We start from the raw sequence: 17258 nt of genomic DNA, 5'->3' as shown, positions 1-17258 counted from the left end.
CTGAAGAAATGTTTCGTTATAAAAAGTACATATGTCAAAAATATAACTATTTTAAAATCAATTTAGTGAAAAAGAAAATGTATAAATTGGTTCAATATTTTTAAAAATATGTTTTTTGATTCCAGTGAACTTAATTTATGTGTTCAATTTGAGTTCAAACGATTGGAAAATTAAATAGAAGTATATAATTTATCAGACTGATTTCATAGATAAAAACTAAAAATGTTATTCATAGTTTATTGAATATATCGCTGCACACTGATAAAAAAAAGTATGCTCAAAACTACCAGAATATGGTTGAATTTACCATGTTTTTGGCTCTTTGTTAACTCCAAAAAACATGGTAATTTTGTCATAATACCTTAGACCATGGCATAAAAAGTAGTTCATTTGGTTAAATTCGCTATTCAGTTTTGTATCTTTACTAAATGTTTGTTAATAAGGACTATAATTTTAAAAGCTTGTAAACTGTTACGATATTAACGGAAAAGTAACTGAATGAATAGTTCAAATACCGTATATTAACCAAGATTTTAATGCCGTTTAGCCAGCGTTTAAGTACTGTATTGTTTTATTAACCAGAATTATGTTCTTTTTTTTATCCGAAATGTAGTTATCATACAAGTGTGGTCAATTTACCAGCATTTTGTCTCCCGTGTTGCAAAAACTGAATATTATTTATAAATAATTTTTTTAAAAGTCTGTATTTCTTAAAACTTCATGAAATAGAATAGATTAACCTAATAAATAATGAAATTAATTTTAGTCTATTTTCATTTAAACAGTTAAAAAAAATTCAGATTTTATTTGAAATTTTTGTTAATCAATTCTAAAATGTAAACTTTTTAAACGTAAATTTACCAAAAGCACGAAACTTTCTTTAATTAATTTTTTCGTTTAATTAGAAGAAACATTTAAATTTCTAGTTAAAATGGGAAAACCTTTTCAGAATATTTTTTGAGTTAAAATAAGCTTAGTCATTAATTAATATTTTCACAAGAAAATTAAATAAGTTTTAGTTGAAGAAATGATAATAGTATTTTCGTGACTCAATACAACAGATTTGATTAAAGGGGAGGATTCTACGTGAAAAAAAAAAACCTTTTGTGCAAATTACTTTTATCTGATGAAACGAAGAAATAAGAGCTCAGCCAACTAAAAATAAGTTTTGTAAGATCAATAAAATGCTGGTTTCCTTTAGAAATTCTTCTTCGCTTTTAAGACGCGAGAATTTCAGTTATATTTGTTGCATATCTTTTACAAAATATTAAGGAATTTTTTTAATCAAAAAGTTATTAACTTAATTGCAAGAAAGGAAGGAATAATGATTTATTAGTTAATATTTGTTTTTTAAAATAATCTAGTTAATGCATACAGAATACATTAACAAAAATAATGCAAGTTTTGTATTAAAAATTTTTTTTTCCGGATGACTTAACTATTTTTCGGGAAATTTTAATTTCATGATTATTTTTCCTTAGAGGACATTCTCTTGCAAACAATTTTGGTGTATGACTTTGCTAAAGCGTTTAGACTCATGGATTCGGATTGGAAACAACAACAATAACATATAACGAACTATATATAGTGATAATATTATATGAACTCATTAATGAATATATTTTAACTACTTAAACTTTAAGTTGTCGGCCTTAATCTAACATATGTTCGACGTTTCTATTAAAAACGAAGAAATAGTATGAAATATTGTAACCCATAATCTCACTGTTTATTAAATAATTTTATAAAAACTGATAATTATGTTAAAGCAGCTAAATACAGTAAATAACTGAAATCTGGTTAGATGAGAGGAATGATCAAAATGTTTTCTTCTTTTTTTTATTTCCCATGAGCTGCACAATCAGTCTTCCCGATGAGCAGACCTAGTGCGTTCTCCAGAGGTGGTATCCACTCTTTCAGGACCACCACAATGGGTGAGATACCGTTGGTCATGTTGATTTGGACGTCTAGCTTCTGACTCACTAGATGGCAGCACCAAGACTCTATTTGGATGCTAAAGTGCACTAGGAGGAATTTATTTCTGCCGGAAATGCCAAGAGTCAATAAGGCACTCCAGGGATCTCTTAAATGCCGCATAATCATACGACATGGCAGCTGAGGATTTTCTGCATGGCGAAAATCCGGTGTCTGGGCCGGGGATCGAACTCGCAGACTTGGACTCAGAATGCCGACGACAAACCAACTGCACCACCCAGCCACTATGATCAAAATGTTAATAGCATAAAGTTGAAAAAGGTTCTTCAATTTCCCATCATTGGTATTGTACAAAAATTAGGACAGAATCTTTTTTTTAATGTTTTGTCTTCTGATAAAATATTTAAACTATATCTAAGTTTTTCCCGTAAATTTTGCTGTGTAATTAAAACTAAATTTTCTCTCATTTAAAACTGCAACTGCAAATGTTCAGATAATGTATTTAGTAGATTTTCATGGAAACTTTGGTTTTGTTTATGAAGACTTAAAAGCGTTAATTGAATATTCCAAAGTAATATTATTAATCAAACATATAACGTTTTCGCACTGTTATAGTAGTAAAAACTTTGAATAACTTTGAAAAGCCTTGACTTAGAAAAAAAAGAATGATCAAAATTACCAGAATATGGTTAAATTTACCATGTTTCTGGCTTGATGGGAACACCAAAAAACTCGGTAATTTTTTCCGAGGTACTTTGGTATTGATTTTGGCAAAAAAAAACTAGAATATGGATTTTTAATATGTGATAAAATTTGGTTAATGTCGTAAAATTTTGTAATTTTTATCACGATGCGTCAGAGTAAGGCCTAAAAACCACTTATTCCGTTAAATTAGCTTCTCAGGTTTGTACTTTTTAAATAAGTGATAATAAGAACTATAAGATTAAAAATTAGAATTTTCGCTAAACTGTTGCCATAAGAACGAAAAAATTACGGAATGAATGTTTTAAATACTTAGACTTTACTAAACATAATTTTTTAAAACCAGAAATGCCATTACAGTACAGTACAGTCGTTATAGTACGGTAAAGTATAGTTCAATGTCATTATAGTGTGATAATTTTACCAGAATTTTTTTCCCCGCGTAGTTTCAAAGAAGCCATTTTTGTACAGTAAACTGAAAAAATTCTAAATGCCGAAACGAAGATGAATACATAAATATTATAGAAACAGTGATTTGGAACAAGAAGTTACAGCGAAAATGTTTATCTAAAATGAAATTTACAAATCGGACAGACTACTTGTTAAAGCCATATTTTGAAGTGCACTTTAAAGAATTCTAGACCAAATTTCCTTATAAAGTATCGGTATTTTATGTCGGCACTATGTTCTTTTTTACCAGAAATATCATTACTATACAGTACGGTAAATTTACCGGAAGGTTTTTTCTCCGTGTATGAGCCAATCAGTTAGTGATGTTTTTGAGCTTAAGCTTTTAAGATATGAATTATTATTGGAGTTTATTGTGAAAAGAAATTTTGGTTTTAATATAGATTTGTATTTCGAGTTTTGAAGTTAATTGTAATTAAACGCAATTAGTTAAATATCCTTGAGTAGAACAGAGATGATGGAATACAATTCAGTTATGATCTGGCTGACCATCGGCGTTTTTTTTCTTCATTTCCTTTTTAATGTTACTTTTAATCTAAAAACCTTTCAAACAACGATTTCTTTTAAATTTTTGTCCCCAAAGTCTTCTATTTTCTTAGTTTGATTCAAATTCACACAGTTATATATTTGATTATAGAAGCTCGTACATCAAAACTGTAGAGTGGTTATGATAAAAGAAACTAATAAGATAAATTAGCTAAACAAATTCCGAAGTTATTTACGTAATTAGTAATTTTCACAAGTTTCCTTCTAAACTAAACCTCAAAAGATTTTTCGAAGGAATTTTTGATTGAATAATAAAAATGTTTTCAAAAACACCACATTTCCTAAACTTCCTAACAAGACAATTGCTCACATTAAAAGTACCAAATAAATTAACATAATTATGTTACTTATTTTTCTATCAATTTTCTTTTAACTTTATTTCCAATAATTTAATTTCAAAATTTATTCAGCTCCTATAAATGGAGTTAGAAAACCGGTTTATAANGCATAATCATACGACATGGCCGCTGAGGATTTTCTGCATCCCAAAAATCCGGTGCCTGAGCCGGGGATCGCACCCGCAGACTTGGGCTCATAAGATCGCCGACAAACCAACTGCGCCACCCAGCCGCCATGATTAATGTGTTAATATATAAAGTTGAAAAAGGTTCTTCATTTTTCCATCATTGGTATTGTAAAAAAAAATTAGGTGTTGTTGTTGTTAATTTACGTCGCACTAGAGCTGCACAATGGGCTATTGGCGACGGTCTGGGAAACATCCCGGAGGATGATCCGAAGACATGCCATCACAATTTTGATCCTCTGAGGAGGGGAAAAAATTAGGACAGAATCTTTTTTTAAATGTTTTGTTTTCTGATAAAATATTTAAACTATATCTAAGTTTTTTCCGTAAATTTTGCTGTGTAATTAAAATTAAATTTTCTCTAATTTAAAACTGCAACTGTAAATGTTCAGATAATGTATGAAGACTTAAAAATGTTAATTGAATTTTCCAAAGTAATATTATTAATCAAACATATAACGTTTTCGCACTGTTAAAATAGTAAAAGCTTTGAATAACTTTGAAAAACTTTGACTGAGAAGGAAAGAATGATCAAAATTACCAGAATATGGTTAAATTTACCATGTTTCGGGCTTGATGGGAACACCAACATTTTTACCGAGGTACTTTGGTATTGATTTTGGCCTCAGAGTAAGGCCTAAAAACCACTTATTCTGTTAAATTAACTTCTCAGGTTTGTACTTTTTAAATAAGTGATAATAAGAACTATAATATTAAAAATTAGAATTTTCGGTAAACTGTTGCTATAAGAACTAAAAAATTACGGAATGAATGTTTTAAATACCGCATATTTAGGTTTCACTAAACAGAATTTTTTTAAACCAGCAATGTCCTTACAGTACTGTACAGTAAAGTACAGCACAGTACAGTCGTTATAGTACGGTAAAGTACAGTTCAATGTCATTATAGTGTGATAATTTTACCATAATTTTTTGCCCGAGTAGTTTCAAAGAAGCCATTTTTGTACAGTAAACTGAAAAAATTCTAAATGCCGAAACGAAGATGAATACATAAATATTATAGAAACAGTGATTTGGAACAAGAAGTTACAGCGAAAATGTTTATCTAAAATGAAATTTGCAAATCGGACAGACTACTTGTTAAAGCCATATTTTGAAGTGCACTTTAAAGAATTCCAGACCAAATTTCCTTATAAAGTATCGGTACTTTATGTCGGCACTATGTTCTTTTTTACCAGAAATATCATCACTATACAGTACGGTAAATTTACCGGAAGTTTTTTTCTCCGTGTATGAGCCAATCAGTTAGTGATGCTTTTGAGCTTAAGCTTTTAAGATATGAATTATTATTGGAGTTTATTGTGAAAAGAAATTTTGGTTTTAATATATATTTGTATTTCGAGTTTTGAAGTTAATTGTAATTAAACGCAATTAGTTAAATATCCTTGAGTAGAACAGAGATGATGGAATACAATTCAGTTATGATCTGGCTGACCATCGGCGTTTTTTTTCTTCATTTCCTTTTTAATGTTACTTTTAATCTAAAAACCTTTCATACAACGATTTCTTTTAAATTTTTGTCCCCAAAGTCTTTTATTTTCTTAGTTTGATTCAAATTCACACAGTTATATATTTGATTATAGAAGCTCGTACATCAAAACTGTAGAGCGGTTATGATAAAAGAAACTAATAAGATAAATTAGCTAAACAAATTCCGAAGTTATTTACGTAATTAGTAATTTTCACAAGCTTCCTTCTAAACTAAACCTCAAAAGATTTTTCGAAGGAATTTTTGATTGAATAATAAAAATGTTTTCATAAACACCACATTTCCTAAACTTCCTAACAAGAGAATTGCTCACATTAAAAGTACCAAATAAATTAACATAATTATGTTACTTATTTTTCTATCAATTTTCTTTTCAACTTTATTTCCAATAATTTAATTTCAAAATTTATTCAGCTCCTATAAATGGAGTTAGAAAACCGGTTTATAAAATAATACATCATCTGACAAACATTATACTTCAACTAATTTAAAAAGAGTAACTATATTAGATATTCAGAGCCTTAAGTATAAAAGTCTTTAGTGTATTATGACAATGCATGTTTGTCTTGTGACTTTTCCGTCAATTTTAATTGAAAATGTTATTTCAAAATTAGTTAACTCTATAAAAATTCAATGATTGTTTGAACAACGTAACAATCGAATCATTGTGAATAGTGTAAAAATATTTTACTTTTCCCAAACATTCCTGACTCAAGGAAAATTGCGTTTGAATCCAAATCGAAGCGAAACACTTAAAATAACAAATTACTGAGCAAACAATGTAACTCTACCGAAACGCAATTTCGTCTAATTTATTTAGTGAAATTTAACTAATTACTAATTTAATTCATTATGTTTGAATTGAATGTAACTATTTTTTTGACTTGACAAAATACTTACTGGCTAATTAATAATTCGTTGATGAACATTATGTTTAAGAAAACTAATTTGCGTGAAATGTGCGTTTGAAAAACATGTTTACAGCTGAAAAGATGCGTTGAAAAGAAAATGAATTAAGAAATAAATATATGCAGGAGGTGTATATATTTAGAAAATGTTTGATAGGAATTAAGAAATAACTTGATATGCGCATTTCAAAAATAGGACATAGCTCATTATGCATAGTTAAAGAAATAAAACAAATACCTTGAAATACAAGCTGGAAAAAATGTGGTTTGCTCAAAAGGGATGTTAATAAAGTAAATTTTTCAAAAATACAAGAATTTAAAAGAGAACTAGTAAAAAAAAACGAAGCAGAGGCTAACTGTAAAGTATACACCTCAAAGTAAATGGTAAAAAGTTGCATGATCTTGCGTATTGGGTTTTGGCTAGAGCAGGGTTTTCCAACTTACATGAGGCCGGGGGCCACAATTAAAAACACAAATCAAATGACGGGCCGTAACTTTATCATAATTTTATGTAGGACTCCTTTATGTTTGAAGGAACATTAAATATTACTGTCAGATTTTTACCAAGTTGTACAAAAAAAAGTACTGAATTACAAATTAATTTAAGAAGTAGATTTTTAAAAATATTTAATGGCATATTAAAAAATTCGGGCTGCAATAACTTTAATGTGCACCCATGTATTAAACAATTAATGTGCAACAGATATCTAATTGTTAAGATATAAAACTTTAAAAAGGTTGGTATTAAAACTTACATAGTAGCACACAAAATGTTCAATGAGAAAATTGAGGTTTGTCTGCTGCAACCACCAGAGAATAGATATTTACATTTTAAATTTAAAATTTACAAATGTGTGTGTAAATATTTTCGTCCAAAATGAGTGGTTTCAAAAAGTTAAATCGGAGAATTTCTTCGAGAAAATTTCTGATACACGCATGCTAAATTATATTCACAAAATACGAAAAAAATGAAATAAAAAAGAGCAACATACACGATTATTTTTGTATTTGAATAAATATTTTCTTGAATGCAAAACCTGAGAAATAATTTTTTTTGCACCGTTGGTATGATAAATTTCACAGAAACGAAGAAATTAGGTTTTTATTAACGAGAAAAGTATTTTAAACCCATATAGATTTTTTGCGAAAATCGACCCGAAAAAAATGGCAAATAATATACTTTAATTCGCGGGCCACAAAAAAAACTTCGCGGGCCGGATGCGGCCCCCGGGCCGCCAGTTAGAAACCACTGGTTTAGAGGATAAAAAGTGGAAAATATGGGAGGAAACTAACATACTTCTATTTAAACATATGTTTGTTTCCGATGAAGTTGAATAGAATGAAGCCAATCTCGAGATGATCGTATTAATAGTTATGAAGGGTTTAATTATGAGAAGTACTACTGCGTTGTTTCTGAAATTATTCAATACAATGCAATTATTTTTTTTAAATAAAACAAACTATATTTCAACTATATTTATTAGTTTGAAAGTTTGCATTTTTTTTAATTATAAGAGAAGTAAAGGGATTATTAAGATCAAATTACAAAAATCTGAATAGTTGCGGAATTCATTGAATTAACGTTTGAATATCAAATATGCCGTATAATTATAAAACTTTTGAAAGTTTTAGCTTAATTTCATTTCCAAGTCTTTAAACTTTCTCCAGAGAGGCACTATTATGAATTTCACTTCAGCGAATGATTATAAATTTTATCATTATTATTTTGAGGTGCATGCATCGTCTGAGAAGACAGACTGGTGACGTTAAATCAATGTCTTTTTTTGAAAAACCAATGCTTTATATCAGTTTTAGAATTTCAGAAAAATAATGAGATCATTAAAAAGTTTTTCGTTGTTATTTGAATTTATAGTTAAAATAATAGGAAAACTAAAGTTTTATTGTAGCTGTTCTGTTGGGAGTTTACATTGAAGCTGAAATTGAATAATTCTTAAAGAAATAGTTATTCTCGAAAATTTAAAATAATTGAAAAAAAAATGTCCCACAGCTTTATTTCTAAGTTTAGTAGTTTAGTAAGTTTAGTAACTATTTACCAAAAGCTTAATCATTAATTTAGTAGCATGTAAAATTTATTAAATTTTAGTAAATTTCATAATTAAAATTAAAATTATATTTATAATTCAAATTTATCATTAAAGTATATTATATTTATAATTGGTTGGTTGTTGGTTGGTGTCGTATCCTCTATTGAATCATATTTCATGGTGCGCTTGAATAGTTTTTGTTATTTCTATATTATATATTATAAATATTTTTCACGTTGAATATTTATAATTTATATTTATATTTATAATTAAATTTATATTTATATTTATAATTAAAATTTATTAAATTTTAATTTAATTATTTTTGTAATTCATGAATTTATTAATTATTTTAAATTATAAATTCATAATTCTTTTAATTTATAAATTTAATAATTTTTTAAATTTATGAATTTATATATTTTTTTTAATTTATAAATTCATTAATTTTTTTAATTTAAAAACTAATTAATTTAGTGATAAGCATAAAATATCAGTTAATCAGTTTGTTATGATATTGGTTTAATGAATGTTATTGGTTAAATATTAGCCCCCCCCCCCAAGAAGTAAGAAATATAAAGTGAAAAAAATTGAAATCTTTGCGAAAGAATATAGAAAGCGTCACTTAAGAGAAATGATACTTGATGGGCTTGTCTTACTTGAAGTATAATGGAAATAACAGTTGTTATACGTAAACAAATGTAACGTTTCAACAACCAATCAGAATCGAGATACCCACTCGACGTCACTTGCAGGTATCCCATTGTGTTGGTATATGTCTTCCAATTTTGTGCATGATTTCGTAGTGTTGTTCAGAATTGATTTATTGATAGTTAAATTTTTTTCACTTTGTACGGAGAACAGGTATTCATTCAATATTAATATTGAACAATTAAAAAAAATCGTTGTTAAGTTTTGTTCAATTTGACTAAGTTGAGTTCATGGCTTTCCGAAAAATGAGTGTCTCAGTATTTTATTTATTATAAAACCAAAACAACTCACAGTTACAGTAGCGCATATTAACTACAGACAAATTATATTAACGGCAATTTTAAGAATTATTTTAACTCGTAGATTAAAATAAATTTAAAAGTTATTTTAACTCATAGATATTCTTTTCTGATTAGATTTGGATGATCTATGTACAGAAACATACAATTTTTAACTAAAATGAAATCTGCAACTAAATAACATTGCATTTACAACCATACATGGCAACGTTACTTTTAAAAAGTAACGGGTAAAGGGGCAAGTATTTTTAAAAAAAGTAACGAGTAAAAAGTTACGAGTAAAAAGTAAAAAGTAACGAGTAAAAAGTACAAGTAAAATTACAAGTACTAAACAAAAAAAGTAACGATTTAAAAGTACATTTCTAGGAAATCGGAAATTCAAAGCAACCTAAAATTTTATTGAATAATATTCTTATGTTCATTAATGTTTTTGCAAAATTGTTGTTATTTATTTAATTATTTTTNTAAGCTAGGCAGAAGTGAGTAGTCTTTGTCGATAGAGCTCTATTTTAGTATTTTGTTGAAAGCGCTTTTTTTCACGAATTTATTTGACAATTTTTGATTTATATCACGAATTTATTTGTTTTATTATTGTTATTAGTTATTCATAGAAAAATGAGTCTCAGTCGTGCTGTTACGCTTTAAGATTTTATACTACAGCACATTTCTAATAGGTCTAACGAATTACATTAATTACATTATTTCTAATAGGTCTAACGAATGACATTTATTTGAATTCACAGTTGTTATATGGATTTGAAGGATAGTTTTGAATTCTTAGAATTTTGTGCACTTGAATTTTGTGCATCCATATAAGATTGCGTAGCAATTTTTGGGGGTTAACGAGCGTTAGTGAGTAGGGAGCGCAGCATACTAGTATAATATAAAAGGTTAGTTTGTGTGAAAGGATCTTAAATAAAATCCAATGGCCTTCGTCATTGATTGGCCTGTGTTATTACAACAAGGCTTTCAATGACTTGAGCTTTTAGGTTAATATTTAAATTCCTTTCATAAATTCTTGAAATTTCAATATAATAAATATTCTAATGTTGTGTTATAACATGACAATATTTTAACATTATGAAGACTTTATATTCTATTGGTAAACTTTTAATTTATGTTTTAACTCTGCTTAAAAGAAAAAAAACAAACAAAAAATCAAGAACTTCTATTTACATTTCTTGTTATTTCATTACTTTTTTGTTTCAAGATATCTATTTATTTCTTAATGTCACTTAATAAATGTACAAGTTATCTATTTATAAATATTTCTGTTATGTGGCACCATAAACTAGTTTTAAAAATTATTTTAACTCGTAGATTAAGATAAATTTATAAATTATTTTAACTCGTAGATATTCTTTTCTGATTAGATTTGGATGATTTATGTACAGAAACATACCATTTTCAACTAAAATGAAATCTGCAACTAAATAACATCGCATTTACAACTAAATTAAAACATTTAAAATGCTTTAAACTTTTCCGGACATTTTGAGATTATATTATGGAAATATTCTTCAGAGCCTTTAGAAATTTATGAAAAGCTTACAAACGAATTTCTAAACGTAAATTCGAAATTGTGAGACATCTCTGGAAATCATCTTTGACAATTTTGAAGGAATGATGTGCATTTTACTAATTTTATAATGTCGTGATTAAATTCTGTACTTTAACCTGTGGATAATCCCATTCTTAAATTTTAAATGTGTACACACAGTAAATCTAATGAATCGACATCGCATGTACCATGTTATAGTACAGTCATTATAGTATTTAGTAAAGTAAATGAGTATAGAAAAAGTAAACGAGTACAGTAAAATAAACGAGTATAGTAAAGTAAACAAGAAGATTTTATTTGAAATTCAAGTTATTAATAATAGTGCTTGGATCCAATAATCATTGTTAATGTGTGAGTGTCCTCATACCATTTTATTTTACTTTCTTCGAATTACTACTGCTCTGAATAACTTAATTCCATTCCTCACGCAATTAAAAGTATGAACTAAATTAAGAACTTACGAAAATACTTTTAAATATTTGAGAATATTTTGTATTCTACATTTTGAGACATATAGGGTGTTTCGTAAAAACCGGTCTTCATATGAAGTTTTAATATTCTTATCAAAAATTAAGATAACAATGACTATTATGGTTGATACTTAATAGAGGGAAAAACACACAAACGAGCTCAGAAGATTCATAGTTGAGGAAGGTGGGTGTTATATAACAAAAACAGGTTTGATTGCCAAGAAAAACATAAGTTTATAATAATCATCTTTCAACTTTTCTCTTTTTCCTTCAGCAATCAATCAGATTTTTGATGTTTCTAACTCCCAAACGGTTTGTAATAAACACCAAACTAGGCTTAATTGCACGAAGAAGATTAAAGGTGTTTCTATTAATCATCTTGCAACTCCTCTCTGCTTTTCCCGCAATCAGGATTTACCGTTTATTACAGCCACCATTCTCAACTGTGATTTGTCAGAGTTTGAAGAATTTTTCTTTTTCCTTGCTTAAATATTAGGTGGACCAGAAAGTAATGTCGTTTTGGCGCATTAAATATTCGTTAGTCTTAAAAACCAATTCATTTTTTTCTCAATCCATTGCGATTCATTTTCTATCTGGAATTGAGAGGTTATTGCTAACGAGGGTGGATACATTATTTATTAAAAATAAAATCTTGATAACTAATATCAAATGCACCAAAACGACATTACTTTCCGGTCCGTCCATCTAATATTAGTTACCTCCAATGTGCAAACTTTATGGTCTTCAATTCTTTATGAGGATTTCAAAAATATATATGAAAGGTGATATTTACGGAAGATCTTGTTGTGCGAAAAGAATTTTTTTAATGAAAAATACCTTGGATATATGCCCGGAAATCCTGGAGATTGCACAAAGCAGCGTGTCGGGGCGCAACCGTGGAAAGATCTATCGCAGTATGTTCCGGGAACTGGAGTTCCACGTCTGTGTGGGTATAGCTGCGCATATTGACCATAACGAGCATGAACCTAAAAAGAGGATGGTATAAATAAGAATGAATTAAAGTTGATATTTTAAACTCTCAAGAGTGTAATTATAACTATTTAAACAAAAGAAAAATTTGATTTTAGCCTCACACAAAGAATTATTTAGTCATATTTTTTGTGGAAATGTGCAAGTTTAAAAGTGTTGCACATAACAGAGGTTCGCATAAATGTTGCGACAAACTTCTTTGGATAGTTAGGGTACATTAACAGGATTAAAAGTGCACAAATATCCGTGCCCGGAAATGTTGTCATATACTGCTGAAGACACTTTCCTATTATGAACTGTTTCTTCGTGTGGTTTTGAACAAGACATAATAAGGAAGCGCCTCTAACCAAGTCCAACGACATTTTTGGGCCTCGTTTCTTAGACAAGTTTAATACCTTAGAATCTTGTCGCAACATTTACGTGACTTCTTGATGTATATAACATTTTTAAGCTAGATTATTTCTACAAAATAGATTGAAAATGTCACTTAAAAAAGTCTGTAGCTTCAGAAACAAAGCTAATTTTCCATTTTGAACTTTTTCTTTTCGTATGATTCTCAACGGGTCCTAATAGAAAGGCGCCCCTATCCCCGTATGACGATATTTAAAGGCGTTGGTTCTTATGCAATTTTTTTTTCTAATCCTGATGATGTATTCTTTTTCTTCTAGAGGTATGACACAACATTTACCCGTATCCCTGTTATATATTATAACGTTTTTAGACTTGTATATTTCTACAAAAAATAGATTAAAGATGCCGCTTTAAAAGAAACCCTGTAACTTTGGGTCACAACTAATTTTAGTTTTAAAATTCCCAAACCCGAATTTTACAAGATCAAGTTTTTGTATAGTTACGACAAAGAATATTTTCCCAGTGTTATAGTTAAAATGGCTTCTATTTCGGAAGTGAAACTTAAACATTGCTTCTTAGTAGAATTAGGCGTTGTTCTTAACGCATTTTATTTCTCTAAATTGAACAAAACCAATCCAACTTAATTGAACTGATTGTTTAAAGTTTATTAATTCTTCCTGTATAAAAAAGCATATTTTTTAAAATTTAATTTTTCTCTTTTTTAACTTCAACCTATTTACTTGCCCAACGTTGCACTCTAGACAAGTTATTTCTTGTGCTAATTTCTTAAAGTCAATAAAACAAAATTAAGTCAATAGAATAGTTTAAAAGAAGAGTCTTATTTACAAAAATAAAAGCTTTTGATTTATATCCTTCGACATCTATGCACTTACTTGTCTAGATGGAAACGTCAGATGAGTAAATAGATATTCAAAATTATGTTTGATAAGTAAATAAGATAGTTTAATCACCCTATGTAACAAGATTCAACTTGATACAGTACTCGTATTCAAAGTGTTCTGAAATTACAACAATATCTTTTACATTCGTCGAAATAATTTACGGAAATTAAAAACATTGATTATGCTAATACTAATTGTTTTTAATCCATTAAATGTACCTCTTGTTGCTGCTCCACATTTGCATCGAACTGTAAAAATGTGTCATGGCCATAGCTGTCTACATGTAGGACAATTTTCACATGAGGTGTTTCAGACACAAAAGTTTTTGGTGAATCAATTTCTCCACAATAATATCCGGGTTCTTCTTTGTTGGTATGATTCGAATCCCTGTAACCGTCGATGATTTGGATGTAACCTCCTAGACAGCGATGTCGATCTTCACTTGGCTCACCAACCCTCATTCTGATGAATCGCACGAAGACGACCCAATCGTTTCTGGCCGGACGTACACGGATTCGGTACGTACAGTGTAGGGGTTTGTTGCGGTTTTCATCGGTGACAGGTGGGCTGGAAACGGATTGGTAAATGTCGACTGTTCGGTTGCAGTGTTCATCTTCTTCTGAAAGAAGAAAATGACATTCTTTAAAGTTTAAAATTCGAAGAGAATTAAGCCAAAATAACGTAGAGACAATGTCCGTACAGGTCAGGAAGGCAAGGTACTATAAATAGATATTACTAATAGTGTAGAGACGTAGATTTTTTCTCTTCATTATTCCGTAAGGACAAAAATAAAAGACAGACAAATGAGAAAAAAAAGTAAAAGACGAAGTGAAAAAAGACAAACAGTTACTGAGACGTTCGTTTGTATTTTTAACGCCATTATTATTTTATATTATTTGAGCACAAAAATATTCCTATTTCTTTTTTTTCTTTTTTTTAATCAAAACTGCACGGCAATGTTATAATCATTTAGTATTTAAAAAAATCTCAGGAAATCTGTATTATCAAAATCATGAATTAAAACTTTACTGAAATTTTAGCCATAAAGTGTGATAAAATGCATTGTTTATTGTATACACTCTCCGGACACTTCCCAAAAGTGACAGAAGATTTGAAAAATCAATTAAAGAAAAACGGAGAAAGAAAGAAGATTTGTTGCCTTTAGGAAACTACATAATTATTCTCTTGAAGTTTTAAAGAAAATCGCGAAATTCGGCAACAGATTACTTTGTTGGATAGGAAAGTTGTAAAACAATGTTTTCTAATACTAGTGATTCGAACATTTTAATCATTCGAACTGAAATATTGTCTGCTAAATGCACGGATGTCTGCTAAATTTGCTCTCAGACTTCGGCATGTTGTTTCATGCTTTTTTAAAAGCTCTGTTCTATATTAGGGGATACCGGAAAGTAATGTAGTTTCAGCGCATTTTGATATTTGTCATTCATAAGCTTATTATGTACTTAATTCAAGTCAAAGACTTTTTTAAATTAAGAATGACTTATCTACGCAAAAATAAATAAATCTTAAGTTTTTGTTTTGCATTTTATTGAAACATCTCCTACATGCCAGAAGAGGTATATATTCGACATTGTAAGCTTTTTGAGTCTTGCGCAGTAATTGCTACCAGTAGGAGCATTAGAAGATTTAAATAAACAAAGACAGTTTTCTAAATTTAAATCTTATAATTTTGATAATTCCAAATCGTATCGAATTAGAAGATCAAACCCTGAGAAGTATTTGAATTAAAGTTGGAGGTTTTGTTTCAATCCGATTGGTACAACATGCTCTAAGAGGCAAAAGTTTTTTTTCCATCTGCCATTAAAATTTTGCCCACTAGATTGCTGATAAAAATAAAAACTTTTTAAACATTTACCTGCTTGAATTTTATGTAAAAGAGAGCGACATACATTTCGGCCCCTTTCATAAATTTCTCAACGCCATCTTCCGACGAACTTCATAACCGATTTTAAAAAGTGTTTGAAATAAAACAACTAGTTATACAAGCAGAATGTAAAATAAATTCATTACCAATAATTGAGTTTTCAAATTGTCCCATATTTTGAAAACAGTTGGAGTTTCTTGTTTTCTTATAACTTCATACTTAAAATATTCAAGTTATTTGAATAACTTTACATCATCTAGTTTAAAAAAAAATAATTCATAAAAATGTGTGAACATTTTTTTAATCGATTTATATTAAAACATATTTTTACGAAAAAGAAATAGTTTAGTTAAAGACGTTGTTTGAATTTTACGAACAGAACCCAACTTTGGTAGTTTCTCACACGTAGCATGTGCGCAGAAAGTTTCGCCTAGAATTTCTTCTAATTTTAAGTAAAAAGAATTATTTTCGATTTAATCAATGCACTTAAATGGCATGTTCTTAACTTAACGCTGTAAAATGATAGCTCTCAAGCTTCGAAACTTTTCTTCATTCAAAACTTTAAGAAATGTTGTAGAAGCAGAAGTGGATGACAGAACTTCAATTAACACGCCCAGGCTTTTAAGTGAGGCATTTTAATTCGTACTTACTTCGCTTCAGTTTATTTGCTTTTCTTAGAAACTATTGAGGATGTTCTTTTTTACCATCGAATCTTATGTTTAGTTCTAAGATTCTTCAAGTGTGACGAAGCATACTTAATGAGATTTCGCAACTCACGTGCATAAGGTTTTCTCCTTTTAACGTGATTAGAAAAGTTAGTTTATGGGAGAGAGAAAAAACGAAAAATCTAAGAATTTCCAGGAACTTCGTTAAGAAAATGGCGCTATCGTATGTTTTTGTTCGTTCAATGGGAACGGACGCTGCCATTTTCGCATCAACACCTGCAAGTGCTGATAGCAACTCTCATAATAATGATTAAATGACCTTTCTTTTAACCATTTCCGTGTTAAAATAGCTAGATTTTGCATGAAGGGAATTCATATTGTTTTGTTCCTGTTACAGATTGTGGTGCAAAGATTTACAAATATTACATATTAATAACCATGCTGTGTTTCAGAAATTTATTTTATTTCATACTCAATATAAAATGATTGAGGAGATGAATCATTAAATAATGTTGTTAAGGTTAGAGTGGGACACGCATCTCAGTAACATTAAAAATTAAAATTTATGCTATTTGTTTTCAATTTGGTGATTTTAGATAGCTTTACAAATTTTTAACGTAGTAAAATATCGAATATGTTTGGCAGCAAAATAATACTATTATTATGCTATAAAAACCGAGAAAAATTTTTACATTGAATTTGGTTAACTATTTCAAATACTTACTATTTATAATATTTATAATGTTTTTTAGTTTGTTAAAGTCGTACGCGTCCATGTTATATATATA

At 28.8% G+C, this 17258-nt stretch overlaps 1 protein-coding gene across 2 annotated transcripts in view; it reads right to left on the bottom strand.

Annotated features, from left to right (window-relative positions):
- Positions 1 to 17258, bottom strand: part of LOC107450867 (uncharacterized) — a 40475-nt gene that overhangs the window by 17064 nt on the left and 6153 nt on the right. The window contains exons 2-3 of one of the 2 annotated variants that reach the window (XM_016066789.4): positions 14139 to 14539; positions 12515 to 12663 (exon numbers count right to left, since the gene is read on the bottom strand). In XM_016066789.4, the coding sequence (XP_015922275.2) occupies positions 12515 to 12663; positions 14139 to 14539 (550 nt within the window). The remainder of the gene's footprint in view (positions 1 to 12514; positions 12664 to 14138; positions 14540 to 17258) is intronic. The other variant, XM_016066790.3, reaches the window with a different exon arrangement.

The sequence above is a fragment of the Parasteatoda tepidariorum genome, chromosome 3 (assembly GCF_043381705.1).
Source record: "Parasteatoda tepidariorum isolate YZ-2023 chromosome 3, CAS_Ptep_4.0, whole genome shotgun sequence".
Classification (NCBI taxonomy): domain Eukaryota; kingdom Metazoa; phylum Arthropoda; class Arachnida; order Araneae; family Theridiidae; genus Parasteatoda; species Parasteatoda tepidariorum.
The sequence above is the reverse complement of the archived record's forward strand: the minus strand, read 5'-3'. Positions and strand labels throughout refer to the sequence as shown.